General features: G+C 44.5%; 1 protein-coding gene across 2 annotated transcripts in view; it reads right to left on the minus strand.

Annotated features, from left to right (window-relative positions):
• Positions 1 to 15,759, minus strand: part of B3GLCT (beta 3-glucosyltransferase) — a 1,059,223-nt gene that overhangs the window by 450,495 nt on the left and 592,969 nt on the right. For both annotated transcript variants that reach the window (XM_086935136.1, XM_086935137.1), the window contains exon 9: positions 1,542 to 1,673. In XM_086935136.1, coding sequence (XP_086791262.1) covers positions 1,542 to 1,673 — 132 coding nt within the window. The remainder of the gene's footprint in view (positions 1 to 1,541; positions 1,674 to 15,759) is intronic.

Consider the following 15,759-nt stretch of genomic DNA (forward strand, 5'->3'; position numbering starts at 1 on the left):
GGAAGCATGCCGAGCTCAGCGCCCTCCTGAAGAAACCTACAGCAGACCCCACCGAGCTTAAGAACTACCGCCCCATCTTGCTCCTCCCGTTCCCCGCCAAAGTAATCGAGAAGACCGTCAACAGCCAGCTCGCCGCCTTCCTTGAGTCTAACGGCTCCCTCGACCCCTCACAGTCCGGATTCCGAGCTAACCACAGCACCGAGACCGCCGTCATTGCAGCTACAGACGACATCCGAACACTGCTCGACAACGGGGAAACAGTGGCCCTCATCCTCCTGGATCTTTCCGCAGCGTTCGACACGGTATGCCACCGCACCCTAGTACATCGCCTCAAGAACGTCGGATTACAAGATAAGGCATTGGACTGGATCATCTCGTTCCTCGCCGGAAGAACCCAAAGAGTCCGTCTCCCCCTTTCAGATCAAAGGCCACCGAAGTCATATGCGGCGTACCACAAGGATCTTCGCTCAGCCCCACCCTCTTCAACGTCTACATGAGCCCCCTCGCATCCATCGCACGCCAACACAACCTAAACATCATCTCCTACGCTGACGACACTCAACTGATCCTCTCCCTCACCAAAGACCCAACCACCGCCAAAACCAACCTACACGAAGGGATGAAAGACGTAGCCGAATGGATGAAGAACAGCCGCCTAAAACTGATCTCGGACAAGATGGAAGTCCTCATCCTAGGAACATCCCCCTCTGCCTGGGACGACCACTCATGGTGGCCCCCGGCACTAGGCAGCGCACCCAAACCAACGGACCATGCTCGCAACTTAGCATTAATCCTAGACTCCTCCCTCGCCATGACCAAACAAGTCAACTCCGTCTCATCATGTTTTAACATCCTATGCATGCTCCAAAAGATCTTCCGATGGATCCCCACCGAAACTAAGAAAATGGTCACCCAAGCACTTGTCACCAGCCGACTAGACTACGGAAACACCCTCTACACCAGAACCACAGCCAAACTGCAGAAAAGACTTCAACGCATTCAGAACACCTCCGCCCGACTCATCCTGGACATACCTCGACACAACCACATATCAGAACACCTGAGTGACCTGCACTGGCTCCCTATCAGCAAGAGAATCACGTTCTGTCTCCTCACTCACGCACACAAGGCCCTCCACAACCTAGGACCCAGCTACCTCAAAAATCGCCTATCCTTTTACACTCCCACCCGCCAACTACGTTTGTCCAACCTAGCCCTCGCCGTGATCCCACGCTTCCGAAAAGCCACCATGGGAGGAAGATCCTTCTCTTACCTGGCGGCCAAGACCTGGAATTCCCTCCCCTCTCACCTCCGTCTTACAAAGAACCACCTCTCATTCAGGAAGCAACTCAAGACCTGGTTATTCGATCAGTAACAAACCCCTTCCCTTAAGCGCCTTGAGACCCTCTGGGTGAGTAGCGCGCTATACAAATTTCTGACTTGACTTGACTTGACCTGAATGTAATTAAAGAATATAAATGAAGGTGCTGATGAAAAGGCAAAATAGAAGCATTTTGTTAGCAAATGTAGACTATACTTACGCAATGTGGGAGAAAGCTACTGAACATTGTAGCACAATGAGCAGCTTGAGGTGAATTGATGTCAACTGTGCAAAGCTCAGGCACTGGAGTTAATTCTTGTCCATTTCCTTTCTGCCAAATATACAGGGCAATCTGACAAACAGAGACATTGTTCACTTAAAGAAAATACATCTCTGCTATTATCTAAACATAAGAGTAATATGTACAGTTATCGAAATGCACATCTCTGCAGGCAATAAGGATCTATCTCATTTTGGATAAAATAACAAAAGAAGGTTACAAACCGATGAAATTCCATTTTGGTGAATTTCTGATAAAGGAAAAGCACCCACCCGTTTTTTCTCGAAAATGTTGAGTAATTACCACAAAATGGGACTCATTGGCTATGCAAAAGGCTCACGAAAATAAGTAAGGAGAAAAAAGACAGCACTAATGGGAAGGCGAACAAAGCTCTAGGGTGTAAGTGAGTAAGAACGGTAGGACCTTAGGGAAGGGCAGAGGTTTTAGGGTTTAAAGAGAGGTAGTAAGGCCATATTCTAAGCATGTTTAAAGGTGATGGGGCGTAGGCAGACGTAAATGTACTAGGATTTAGATATGCATTGAAACATTGGGTATAGATAGGGTAAGACACAGTTGGATACATGCAGGAGGGAATATACATGCATATACATAGAGTTACTAAGGTATAAGTATGGGATGACATAATAGGGTGCAGGTGAAGGTAGATTAACAAAGATATAAGTAGAGGTAGAGATAAAAGGGTACAGTTAGTGGTAGAGTTACTAAACTATACCTAAGGATTTAGCTGCAGGTACTGGGGATGGGTATGTAGTCAGATTCTTGGGAATAGGTAGGAAAAGAGGTACTATGGTATAGGTATGTTTAGAGGAGCTAAGGTATAGGTCAAGGTACTAGTGTGTTGGTAGGGGCACACCCATCAGAAGGTAGGTAGGATTTATACTCACTAGGATACAGACACGGGATTGCAGAGTTCAATTATAAGAGGGCAAAGGTGTGGTACAAAAACGAGGATGAAGAGAGAAAAAAGGAGTAGTGATGTGAATTCCACCTGTCCTATACAAGCAGCCTATGAGGAGTGGGAGGAGGGGATTTTTCACACAAAAATATATACATCAGGATAACTAAATGATCCTGGAAACAAAAAAATAATGCATGGGATTTTATGGAGTGAACATCATGGGAATGCAATTCAGTTGAAAAAGAAACTGAGAACACATGGTCAATGAAAACATTTCTCAACATATTTTAAAGATGTTTCTTTTCAGAATCATACACAATCAGCATATACTTGTTAGAGTAGTGTATAATCTTATAGCGACTTAAAGGGAGCGTAGGTAGGAAGAAATGGGAGCATTGAAGAAGGTAGGAGGTGAAAGGGGAGAAGTTAAGGAAGAAAGTTATGGCTCAATAATAGTAAGAGAGAGGCAGAGCTGGAATAGGAAGTGGATAAAAGGAGGGAATGAGATAGAGTAAGTAAAAGAAAGGGTAGAGAACCTAACAAAGAGAGAAAAATGGAGATATGCACAGAGACATTGACATGTCAGTGGAGACAAGAATGGGCATATAGGGGATAGCTACATCGACAGACATATATTAAAGTACGTAAATATATAAAACACATTTTAAGAACGGCATTTCAGCAGCAGAGGTGAGTGGTGTCTATGCCACTGCCGAGTTTCACTATATAGTTAGAGTACAACTATTCTTCATCAAATCAAGAGGTTCCAGGACGGCACACATATATTTCATCAGCTTGTACCCAGCAGAGGCTAAATGTTTATAGAAAATACAGTTAGTTGTGGTTTTGAGGCATTCAACTCACCGTGATAGGACTCGCAGCAGCCTCCATTGTTTCCTCTATCATTTTATACAGATTTTGCTAACGACCTATGTTTACTGTGTTACGGTTCTATATCTAAAAGTGAAGTGGTGCACACTTCTAAGAAATCACAATGGTTTATTCCAGGCACTAAATCCAAACTGAGGAAATATAAATTTTATGGTCAAGAAATGTTCCCTAACGTGTACCCCACCGTCTCCATGTACGAGCTTAAAGTGCATGTAACTTCCCTCCTGTGCCAGCTATGAAGACGCAAATACATTTGCGTCCAAAGTTAACATGTCCTCTTTCAGATCCACCATGAATGGGTCGATAATTCAGTTCCTAAGTATGCCTTGCCACCGTCTTTGTATGGTGCACTTTCACGTATTTCTGGCTCTGTGCGAGCTAGGCCCTGTTTTCTGTCATCGAGCCTCTTTTCAAAGTCATCTCTGCCTCCTGAAACTGCAACGTGGGAGGCCCCCCGTGAACTCTGTCCTACTCCCTTCGAGGCGAACGGAGCCTGGCTCGGCCTGCTTGCCTGCCAAAGACAGTATTTTACCTTCACGTTATCAGCATAGTCAAGCTCAGCTTCCCGAAACACATTCCAGTCCAGCAGAATAGATAAACAATCCCTCAGCTGCAGAGCAAAGGGCCCGGCCTTTCCGTCTCCATGCAAGTAATTCATAGCTCCCGTTACCATGGTAGGCCCATGGCCCCCTCGCTTTACACACAGACACGTAGGCACATATACACGCATCCATAGTCAGTATAGGATAGCCTCTGCCCAAGAGACCTTTCCTTCTAGATAATATGGTTCCCAAACATCAGATATCAGATATGATATAGGAACGAGTTGATCTGACATGCCAGACTTCTGTCTCTTTCCTCTAGTGTAAATGTCAAGTCCCCTGCACCCTCCAGCTTCACGTCAATCACACGTCATGCAGCTGCGCGCGCATCCAGACCTCAGATTTCTGCTGACATTGCAAGATTCTGCTATGTACACACCCACTTGTGACATTTTCATGTGATGTTTCTAGCACACATCTCTGTGTTCACGCCTAGTTCACGCCTTCTGATTACGTATTGCTAACACGTGTGTGTTCTTATCTCATTTCTCTCAGCTGTTACGCCTTCTGCATTGGTTACCATCATGTACTTTAAGTATAAAAGTTATGTATTGTCAATAAAGTATGCTCTATCCCTTCCTGAACCCCAGTGGTGTCAGGAACCCGATATCCGGTTCAAGAACCATTCCTTTTTAAGGAATAAAACCCCTAAGAACTCTAACACCACGGACTCTGCGTCTTTCTTTCCGATTGAGTTATTGTTTTTTTTTAAGTACTTACCTGCATAGAAATTAGGACGGTAATTAAATATTTACCACATTAATTTGGTGCCCGAATAGGGACCCCTCCCCCACCCCACGCGCCGGTTGGTGCGTTGCAGCCTTTGCCCCCTGCCACAGTCAAGACGGACAACTACGCGTACCCGCAGGATTTCCTGTATCTCCCTCAGGCCTACGGAGGTGACGGAGACTGCGATCAGCACCCAGACGAGGCGGTGAGGAGTGCGGAGGATCCCGACCAGAGCCTAGCCGAAAGAAGCAAGGTCCGAGGTGTCAAGAGGCCCACCAGTTTCCGAAGTATTCACGTATCGAGTCGAGTCGAGTCCAGTCCGGTCCAGTCCAGTCGAGTTTTCTGAGGCCTTCTGTTCCGTGCTTCCCGGTGAGTACCGTTGCTGGGGACGCATCTAGACGGGTGCATTATTATGTATCCGGTAAAGACGGGTTTGGGTACACAAACACGGTCTGCACTGTTTTAGACAGTGTATCTGTACTGTTTAGCAGTATATAAAGTATTCAAGGTTTCGATTTTTGTTCTCGTTTTCTGGAGTTCAAGGGTAGTCCATATGTGTTTCAAAATGTTTCATGTGATTAATGTCGTGGTATGAGTGACTGTTTGATGTACATTACTGTGTTTTTGTATAACTAGCTGTGTTCAGAGTAAGTAACAAGTATCGAGTGTCCAGTACCAAGTATCAAGAATGCCGTTATTCAATAAATTAAGACAGATAGGAACTAGGAAAGGGATATTAGAGGAAGAAATTCCTGTCCCACCTAGGGACACTCCTGGAAATTTTATGTACCATAAGCATGGCCTAGATGCCATACTGTACCTAGATTTATGGGCTGATTATACCAAGCACCTTGAAGAGAGACACAGATGGCCTGTTACAGGGACATGGGATGCCGAGTGCATCATGAGAGTAGAGGAAGCGCTATGGAAAAAGAAAGCCAGACAATCACAGAAAGACGCCATAGAACTGTGGCGTAAAGAATCGCATAAACGTACCGAAAAAGCATTCCGAAAAGCCGAAAAACATAGAGAAGAGTCGGATGAAGTCAGAGAAAACAAATTGGTTACTGAAGGTATCCGAGTAAGAGCAGAACAAGTAGACTGCATGCGAAACACTCTTGCAAATGGCATGTATTTAGTGGCCGAGGGTTTGCCTAAGGCCACTCCTGAAATACCGAAAGATCTGCCGCCACCATTGGTTCCAACTAAAGTAAGTCACAGGACCACCAAAGACATATTCCTTGCTTCCTATCTAGACGATGTAGCTCCCGCTTACACCAATCCACGTGCCCACGTACCGCCTACTGACGGTGACGGTGGTGGCAACCCACTCCAAGACAATGCCCAGCCAGTGCCGCAACAAAGTTCACCCGTTCGACATCCTGCTCCACCTGTTCCTCCACCACTTCCCACACCTAAGATTAATACACTGAATCCGTTTGGGCCTGATCCTGGCAAAAGACAAGGTCCGTTACATATACCGATTCCACAGACAAGCCATGCTCAAGCCTCCGCCTCAGGAGGTGCGACAGGAGGTTACCAGACCCCGCCACAAACACACAGATTGACCCTTAGGGACGTAGCAAAGCAACGTACACCCCGAACACCAAGTTACGACATGCTTAAAGAACCCCTTTCAATTTGCAGATACGATCCAGTACCCGGTAAAGACGATAGAATGTTGTTAGCATCACTACGCTTACGAAAAGTTACAGATTACTTAGTGTTATTTCCAGGAATGACTGAACACCTAGATAGAATATATCATTTTATCCAGACTGGGGAAGATCCTGAAAGTATTAAAGAGGCCCTGGCTCACCAGAAAGCTGACACTCAAGGTTGTATATTACGCTTCTTCATAAATTGTTTAATAAGAGAACGAGACAGGCCTGGAGTAGACAAGGACGAGATGGACGCACTAAACAAGTGGGGTCAGAATATAGCCGATGGAAACCATGATAAACAGAGTTGTATAGCAAGTATGTACAAAAGAATCAGAAAAGCGGTAATAGAAATACATGAAAGAAAGGAACAAGAAAAGGAAGGAGATAGCGACAGGAATGACTCCTCCGAGGAGGACGAACCAGAGGAATCTGACACGGCTAAAGAAATGATAGCGTATGTAGGTAAGGGAAATTACCTTAAGAAAGGCAGTCGTCCAGAAAGCAAGAGAGTTTTCCTCTCTGGCATCTCAAAAACGAGTTCTCCTGAACATCTGTTTCAAGTTACCGATAAAATTCTTCAAGAACGAATGGGGTACCATGTACTCAATTCTATGGACGAACAAGAACTAGCCCGGTCAGCAGTACAATGGGCTGACAATCCTAGCACATATAATGATGATACAGTAGCACAGACATTTTTGAATCTTTCCCCAGACGAGCAGAAATTGGCTGGTATGTACATGATTCAGCATCTCATTACGTTATACAGAAATCAGCATTCTGATCCAGGTCCCCTACCTGATACATTAGAAGCACTACTTATGAATAGATGGAGAGGCCTAAGTACCAAGTTAATTAAAATAATTCTAGAACAACGGCACAGATATAACGCTTTCTTAGGCCCACAATATGTTTCAGCTCCGCCCCCAGAAAGAAAAATGTTTCATTTTGACAGGCAGAATCCTTTACGAGAAGTACACCCAGTTATGAATGACGATAATACCCTAAGACGTGTGTTTGTGTACACACCTTTAACAAAGTTGGAATTGTTAGAAATGAAGAAACTAGTACCCTGTCACGATAAAGACCCTGCAGGTTTTCACCGAGAAATTAAAGACATGTTACTCATGGGAGATTACACGTATACGGATATTATGAAATTGTTAAAAGTACTGCTGCCCACAGGCATCTACGAGAAACTCAAGGAAAAAGAATGGGAGGTGGGAGATAAAAAGATTATTTGGACTGAAATAGAAGACGAGGAAAAAGGTCGAACTCCAGGGCTAGGCCTTGGGGACAAAGCTAAAGCATTACCAGGTTTAATAGTACAGGTTTTGCCAAGACTACTGACAACTAAAAAGGAAGACTGGGACGCAATCTCAGCCTGTAAACAGAAACACGATGAAGATACTAGTGACTTCTATTCAAGATTCGAGAAATGTTTCATTATTAATAGTGGCCTGAAACCAGGTAGCGAGTCATACCCGCACCTTTTTGTAACAAAATTAGTCGAGAATTCCCTGACACAAGTTAAGAACCGTGTATATAAAGTCGAAAGTACATGGCAAGCAAATACGCCATCCCAGATGTTACAAATGTTACAATATCACCAGAACAGAATTAGAGAAGAACAAGATCACGAACAGAGACGTATGAAAGACACGAAAATGAAAATGCTAGTGGCCCAGTCGGTTCCAGCCGACGGTCAGAAAAAGGGTGTGACCCAGACAAGTAATTCAGCAGCTCCTGTTAAAGGGACATGCAACTATTGCAAACAACCAGGTCACTACGTAAACGAATGTCCAGTCCTGAAACACAATATATCAACAGGTAAAACTAAAGAAAGACCACGTCAGCCTAGACAAGACCAGGTCCAGCAACAGACTTCACAGAATATACAGCCTATGCATGCTCCACCACATACAGTACAGACCGTAGCGGTATCACAGCCACAGCCCATTGCCGCGACGCAGCAAGTTTCACAGCAGATGTACCAGTATGCCCAATCTGATTATCCCGATTATCAGCGATACACATGAAACAGCCTAGAGAGGGAGGTTGGCTTGCCTCTTATTGAGATTCCTGTAGATCAAGAGGGTCCTTATGTACATAGTCAAGTATTAGGAAAAGACAGAAAGTTTCTAATTGACACAGGGGCAAGTCGCACAACGATCAGTCATGACGAAGTTCCAGGGGCACCCCTCTCAGGCTCACAGAATGTCTCCCTTGGTTTTTCAGGACGGCCTATTGTAAATGAAGTATCAAAACCTGTCCCCCTAGCAGTAGGTCCATTATCACGTGTTACAGACCTGTTACTCACGAAATCATGTCCAGAAAACTTGCTAGGTATCAAGACACTGAAGGCTCTAGGAGCAGTGATATGTTGTTCTCCGGAGGGAGTTAGACTTTTCCTACGTGACTTTAAGGGTCACTATGTATTACGAGAGTTTGATGTCAGATTGAAAAATGTACCGAAACACCTGTGGGCACAAGGCCCAACCGATGTAGGTTGTATGCACATCACATTACCCCGAATCAGACAATACAAGTTACCGCCCGATGCTGTAGTGGCTTTACTGGAAATCATTGAAGAGCTCATTGCCCAAGGAGTGGTCGTAGAAACCGACTCCAATATCTGTAATTCCCCTATCATTCCGATTCTTAAACGTACAGATCCCAATGCACCGCCTGTATATCGGCTGGTGATTGATTTACGAGAACTGAATAAATGCATTGTACCACAGTATCCTGTGGTTCCCGACATCTCATCCTTATTGACTGCTATTGATTTAGAAGCGACGTTCTTTACTGTAATTGACCTCAAGAACGCCTTCTTCAGTGTACCCATTGATCCAGAGAGCCAATATCTCTTCGGATTCAGTTTAAATGGCCGAAGCTTCAAATTTTCACGCGCACCTCAAGGATTCACAGAAAGCCCCAGCATCTGTAGCCAAGCACTGAAAAGACAACTTGACTGTATCCAAATGCCAGTTAACACTGCCTTACTCCAGTACGTCGATGATCTGCTGATCACCGCACGAAGTGAACTCGAATGTGAACAAGCATCACTGACAGTTTTACATTTTCTGGCTGACAAGGGACACAAGGTGTCTCCTTCGAAGCTGCAATTCTGTGTTCAGCAAGTAGTGTACCTTGGGCACTTGCTGTCCAAGTGGGGAAGACAGCTCACACCTGACCGAGTTCAGTTAATTGCACAATTACCACAACCCAAAACACAAAAGGAAGTGTGGGCCTTTATAGGCCTCACCTCGTACTGCAGACAATGGATTCCTCAGTATGCATTTCTAGCTAAACCACTGATACAGTTGACAACACAGGAGGCAGCGACTTCGACTGTCCTCCCTTGGACCCAGGAACATACACAGGCTTTTGAGGAATTAAAGAAAGCTTTATGTCAAGCACCAGTTCTAGCGACACCATGTTACAGCAAACCTTTTACACTTTTTGTTACAGAACGTGATGGTACAGCGCTGTCTGTCCTCACACAAGATCAAGCAGGTTCACATAAGCCTTGCGCTTATTTTTCAAGTACATTAGATCCATTGGCCCAGGCTCTGCCTGCGTGCTTGAAATCAGTTGCAGCGACAGCCCTAGCAATCAGACAAAGCGACTCAATAGTATTAGGACATCCATTGACAGTACAAGTTCCACATTCTGTAGAAGTCCTGCTAAATCGAACACAGACTCAACATCTGACTATAGCACGACTGACAGGTTATGAACTGACGTTATTCCAGCCACACATAGAAATCAGACGCTGTAACATTCTAAATCCTGCCACATTGTTACCCTCGATTATGACAGATTCAGCCCCGCATGATTGTATAGAGATCATTAATGCAGTAACAAAGCCCCGACGAGACTTGACAGATGTTGCACTGACTAATCCAGACATGACACTTTACGTGGATGGTTCATGTATGAGAACAAGCACAGGAGAATTAGTGGCCGCATATGTAGTGACCACTGAAACTGAAGTCAAAGAAACACACCGTATTGATACACTGTCCGCCCAAGCAGCAGAGCTTATCGCTCTGACCCGAGCCTGTATACTAGCCAAGAACAGGAATGTTAACATATACACAGATTCACGTTATGCCTTCGGAGTTGTACACGACTTCGGAGTGTTATGGCAAGAACGAGGTTTCTTGACCTCTCACGGAGCCAAGATCCAACACGGTCCCCTCATTCAAGCACTGTTAGAAGCAATACATCTGCCTTCAGGCATATCCATCATGAAGTGTAAAGCACATACTAAAGTTACAGACTCTATTTCCCAGGGTAACGACCTGGCAGACCAAACAGCAAAACATACAGCACTGACTCACACCCAGACAACTGATGTGACAAAGACAATAGTACCGACACACTGTATGACAGTTAGGGATCCCACACTAGATGTAATTGATATTCAGACACATGCTACTCCAGACGAAATCAAGAAATGGATTGAACTAGGAGGGATCCAGACAGATCAGGGATGGATGACGAAGGGAAAATCTACATGGTTTCTCCCCGACTCTATGGTTCAAGTCATAATAAATACAGCACATAGTCCAGCACACCTGGGAGAAAAAGCTATGTTAGACAGTTTACAGAATCTCTGGTTCAACAAACATTTACGAGCAGCAGCAAAACAGAAAGTGCGTACTTGCATGATCTGTTGTCAGTTCAATCCAGGTAAAAGCGTCCCTGTAGAGCAAGGTGGATTTCATCCTCCCGATCACCCTTTTGAAGTGCTCCAGATGGATTATATCCAGATGGAACGTTGTCGAGGATTCAAGTACGTCCTCGTAGTTGTTTGTGCACTTTCCCGTTGGACCGAAGCATATCCAGTCCCAGATTACACTGCCCCGACCACTGCCAAGCAGCTGGTTCGAGAATTCTTCCCACGGTACGGCTTGCCTCGTATCGTGTACTCAGATAACGGACAGCCATTCTCATCCGAGCTCATGAAGCAGGTTTCACTCCTGCTAGGATATCAGTGGAAATTCCATTGCGTCCGACATCCCGAGGCAGCTGGCCTTGTAGAGAGGCACAATCAGACACTGAAAACCCGTCTTGCTAAAATATGTAAAAAGAAAGGGGTCGACTGGATAGTCGCCCTGCCAGTTGCACTATTCTATATGAGAATGGTCCCACATTCGAGATCAGGACTATCCCCGTATGAGGTGGTCTTTGGCCGGCCACCAAATATGTGGGGGACGCCCATGCCTAAGAAAATAACCGATGTTGACTGTAATATGCTGACAGATTACCTTGCCTCCTTGATGTCTGCACTCCAATCATGTCGTTCACAGGTTGCCGCAGCCTTTCCCGACAACACTGATGTGAAGCCACACGATGTCCGTCCCGGGGATACTGTCCTGATACGCAATTTCGATAGGAGGAGTCCGCTGGAGCCCCGTTGGCAGGAGCCGAAGCTCGTCCTTCTGACCACAAGGACTGCAATCAAGGTTGAGGGCCGTAAGGGGTGGATTCATACGAGTCACATTAAAAAATGTAATGAACTGTTGCCAGAGACTGACTCTTCCACCCCTTCAAAGGACTGCCCAGATTCTAGTGACTCTAAACTTCCCATGGTAGAGAAAACTCCGCAAGAGGAGTATAAATCAAAGTTGCGGTCTAGCAAGTCAGACAGTTTAATTGTTTAAGTCCTCCCCTAGGTGAATCGGTTAAATAGTTTCTGACATGTATCCCCTAGACCCCAATAGAGAGAGAGATAGAGAGAAACAGATCAAGAAGCAACGATATTGCAAATCTCTCAAAAGTTACTGTATTGTTACCTTATGGATCATGTTTTCTTTAAGTCTTACGATTATTGTCACAAGTGTAATTTTGCATATCTATTTTCCTATTGCTACACGTGCACATTCTTCTTCTAATAACACTGCCGAGCATTCTTTTAGCGAGTTACCCCCTCACGAGTTGTCCTACCGACTTGCGCTGCGCAACAATACATTCATTAGTATGTTACATCACTCTCATCGGACCAGCAACGCTACAAATTGTTGGATATGTGGCCGACTCCCTCCCTACCAGAAATACAGGGGAGTTCTGCCCCTCTTCCCGTACCCGTTCACACACAATGGTTCATGTGGCGCCTGGTTTAGTTTGATTAATTCCTTAGATTCAAATTCCGTAGTTTATCAGGGTAACTGGGTATGGGGAAACCTGAACACAGTTTTGCATAGAGTATGTTATCCTGACAAAGAGGGACTTCCCAAAAGGACAGGGACTGATCTAGAAAATGAAGTATATGGATTAGGAAATTTCACACTTAACCTCATGATTCTGAATGTTGAATCCGAAACCGAGCCAGACTTGCCCACTATGTCAGTACTACCAGTCAAAGGTGAATTATGTGTCAGAAAGAATGGTTCCGTACACCTGGGTCATAGTAAATGTACTACTGTGGTCGAATTTAGTGATAAGGGCAAGTCCACATTCAAAGCTACACGTCATTCCTATTTCATTTGTGGTCAGACAGCATACATACGTTTGCCACTAGATTGGGATGGTACCTGCTACATTGGATTCTTACTGCCACCTGTTTTCCTAGCTCCACCTGATTATCATAGAAATTCCCGTCTAGTTCATAGACCAAAAAGAGATCTCCCAATTGTCGACTATACTGAGACAGCATGGGAACAGTACACAGATTTCAATAAAGGTTTCTTTCCCTATTTAGGAGCTATCTTTAATAGTAAGTCTATCCGTCACTTGACCAGAACTCTCGAAGCAGTAGTGAAAGAGACTACTTCTGCCCTAGGTAACTTGACCGAAGAACAGTCTGCTATGAGACTTGTCGTTCTTCAAAATCGTCTTGTTATTGACGTCATACTAGCCGATCGAGGAGGAGCCTGTAGGGTCCTCGGGTCAGCTTGCTGTGTTTTCATTCCAGATAATGCTCCGTCCGTATATAAGGCTATTACACGTCTCCATAAGATAGCTAGTCAGATACATCAGAATCCAGGCACTTGGACTTGGTCCGGTTGGCTCTGGACTACTATTTCAGCTTGGGGATGGAAAATACTGTCACTCCTTGGAACAATACTACTTATAGTATTCAGTTGCTGTCTATGTTTACAATGTGGGCCAGCGATTTGCGGCTTGTGCGCCACATCCTGCACTCCCCATTCAAGTCAACGTTCTAAATCCCGTTTGAAAAAGGATGAGCAGATGATGCTAACTACTCAAATAAATGGATTAATGAAGATTGATATATCATGAAGGGTCCGTAGGGAACAAGGAGGGAATGAGGAAATATAAATTTTATGGTCAAGAAATGTTCCCTAACGTGTACCCCACCGTCTCCATGTACGAGCTTAAAGTGCATGTAACTTCCCTCCTGTGCCAGCTATGAAGACGCAAATACATTTGTGTCCAAAGTTAACATGTCCTCTTTCAGATCCACCATGAATGGGTCGATAATTCAGTTCCTAAGTATGCCTTGCCACCGTCTTTGTATGGTGCACTTTCACGTATTTCTGGCTCTGTGCGAGCTAGGCCCTGTTTTCTGTCATCGAGCCTCTTTTCAAAGTCATCTCTGCCTCCTGAAACTGCAACGTGGGATGCCCCCCGTGAACTCTGTCCTACTCCCTTCGAGGCGAACGGAGCCTGGCTCGGCCTGCTTGCCTGCCAAAGACAGTATTTTACCTTCACGTTATCAGCATAGTCAAGCTCAGCTTCCCGAAACACATTCCAGTCCAGCAGAATAGATAAACAATCCCTCAGCTGCAGAGCAAAGGGCCCGGCCTTTCCGTCTCCATGCAAGTAATTCATAGCTCTTGTTACCATGGTAGGCCCATAGCCCCCTCGCTTTACACACAGACACGTAGGCACATATACACGCATCCATAGTCAGTATAGGATAGCCTCTGCCCAAGAGACCTTTCCTTCTAGATAATATGGTTCCCAAACATCAGATATCATATATGATATAGGAACGAGTTGATCTGACATGCCAGACTTCTGTCTCTTTCCTTTAGTGTAAATGTCAAGTCCCCTGCACCCTCCAGCTTCACGTCAATCACACATCATGCAGCTGCGCGCGCATCCAGACCTCAGATTTCTGCTGACATTGCAAGATTCTGCTATGTACACACCCACTTGTGACATTTTCATGTGACGTTTCTAGCACACACCTCTGTGTTCACGCCTAGTTCACGCCTTCTGATTACGTATTGCTAACACGTGTGTATTCTTATCTCATTTCTCTCAGCTGTTACGCCTTCTGCATTGGTTACCATCATGTACTTTAAGTATAAAAGTTATGTATTGTCAATAAAGTATGCTCTATCCCTTCCTGAACCCCAGTGGTGTCAGGAACCCGATATCCGGTTCAATAACCATTCCTTTTTAAGGAATAAAACCCCTAAGAACTCTAACACCACGGACTCTGCGTCTTTCTTTCCGATTGAGTTATTGTTTTTTTTTTTAAGTACTTACCTGCATAGAAATTAGGACGGTAATTAAATATTTACCACAAAACCCTTACCGTTCTTATTTTCTCTCTCATAAACAAGCAGAATAACATATTCACAAGCGCATTTCCTCCACAGGTAGCATTAAAGCTTACAGACGTAAACAACGGTACTCTTTCCCTGACCGAGCCCAACCTACAAAAATCTCTTCTGGTCTGATGTACAAAATACTGGTTGCAAAATTGTAACCAGTATTTTTCTGGCCAGTTTTGAATTTTGTGAACTAACCCATGTACTAACAGGTCGGGTTGCACAAATCCTATGCGGAGTGAATTGCAATCCGAACTACCACATGAATATTATTAATGAGGTAGGTTGAAAATTGCGAACTAGCCTGATTAGATGTCCTCACAGGGTTGGTGGCATCCTGGTGTAAGCAGACCATCATGTCTGTGATCGCATTTAAACAAAGTGAACTTCTTTTATTTTTAAATGCACAAAGTTTTCCTTAAAGGAAACAGGGCTGCATTTATAAAAAAAAGAGAATTTACTTTAAAAAAAGAAAAAAAGTTTAAGAGTCGCCAGTGGTCTCCTGTACCACTGGATACTCCCCAACAAAATGTTTTTAATTTGTAAAGCCCTTTTGTGAATTGTTTACCACAACAACTCAGGAGTAGGTAACTGTTCAATGTTTTCCGACAAGATTTCAGTTGCAAAACACTGTTATGTCTCCTAGCTATTTGGAAAGGATGCCTACAATACGTCCATGTCAAATAGCGATTACTTATGGAGTTGCAAACCTGTTTTAGTCATAACTTACTTAATCCTAAAATGAGGTAAGAACATACTTAAAATGTTTTTACTGTCAAATAGTCCAAATTTCTGTTTGCAACAGAAAAAACGTTT

This window comes from Lissotriton vulgaris, chromosome 8 (genome assembly GCF_964263255.1).
Source record: "Lissotriton vulgaris chromosome 8, aLisVul1.2, whole genome shotgun sequence".
Taxonomy (NCBI): domain Eukaryota; kingdom Metazoa; phylum Chordata; class Amphibia; order Caudata; family Salamandridae; genus Lissotriton; species Lissotriton vulgaris.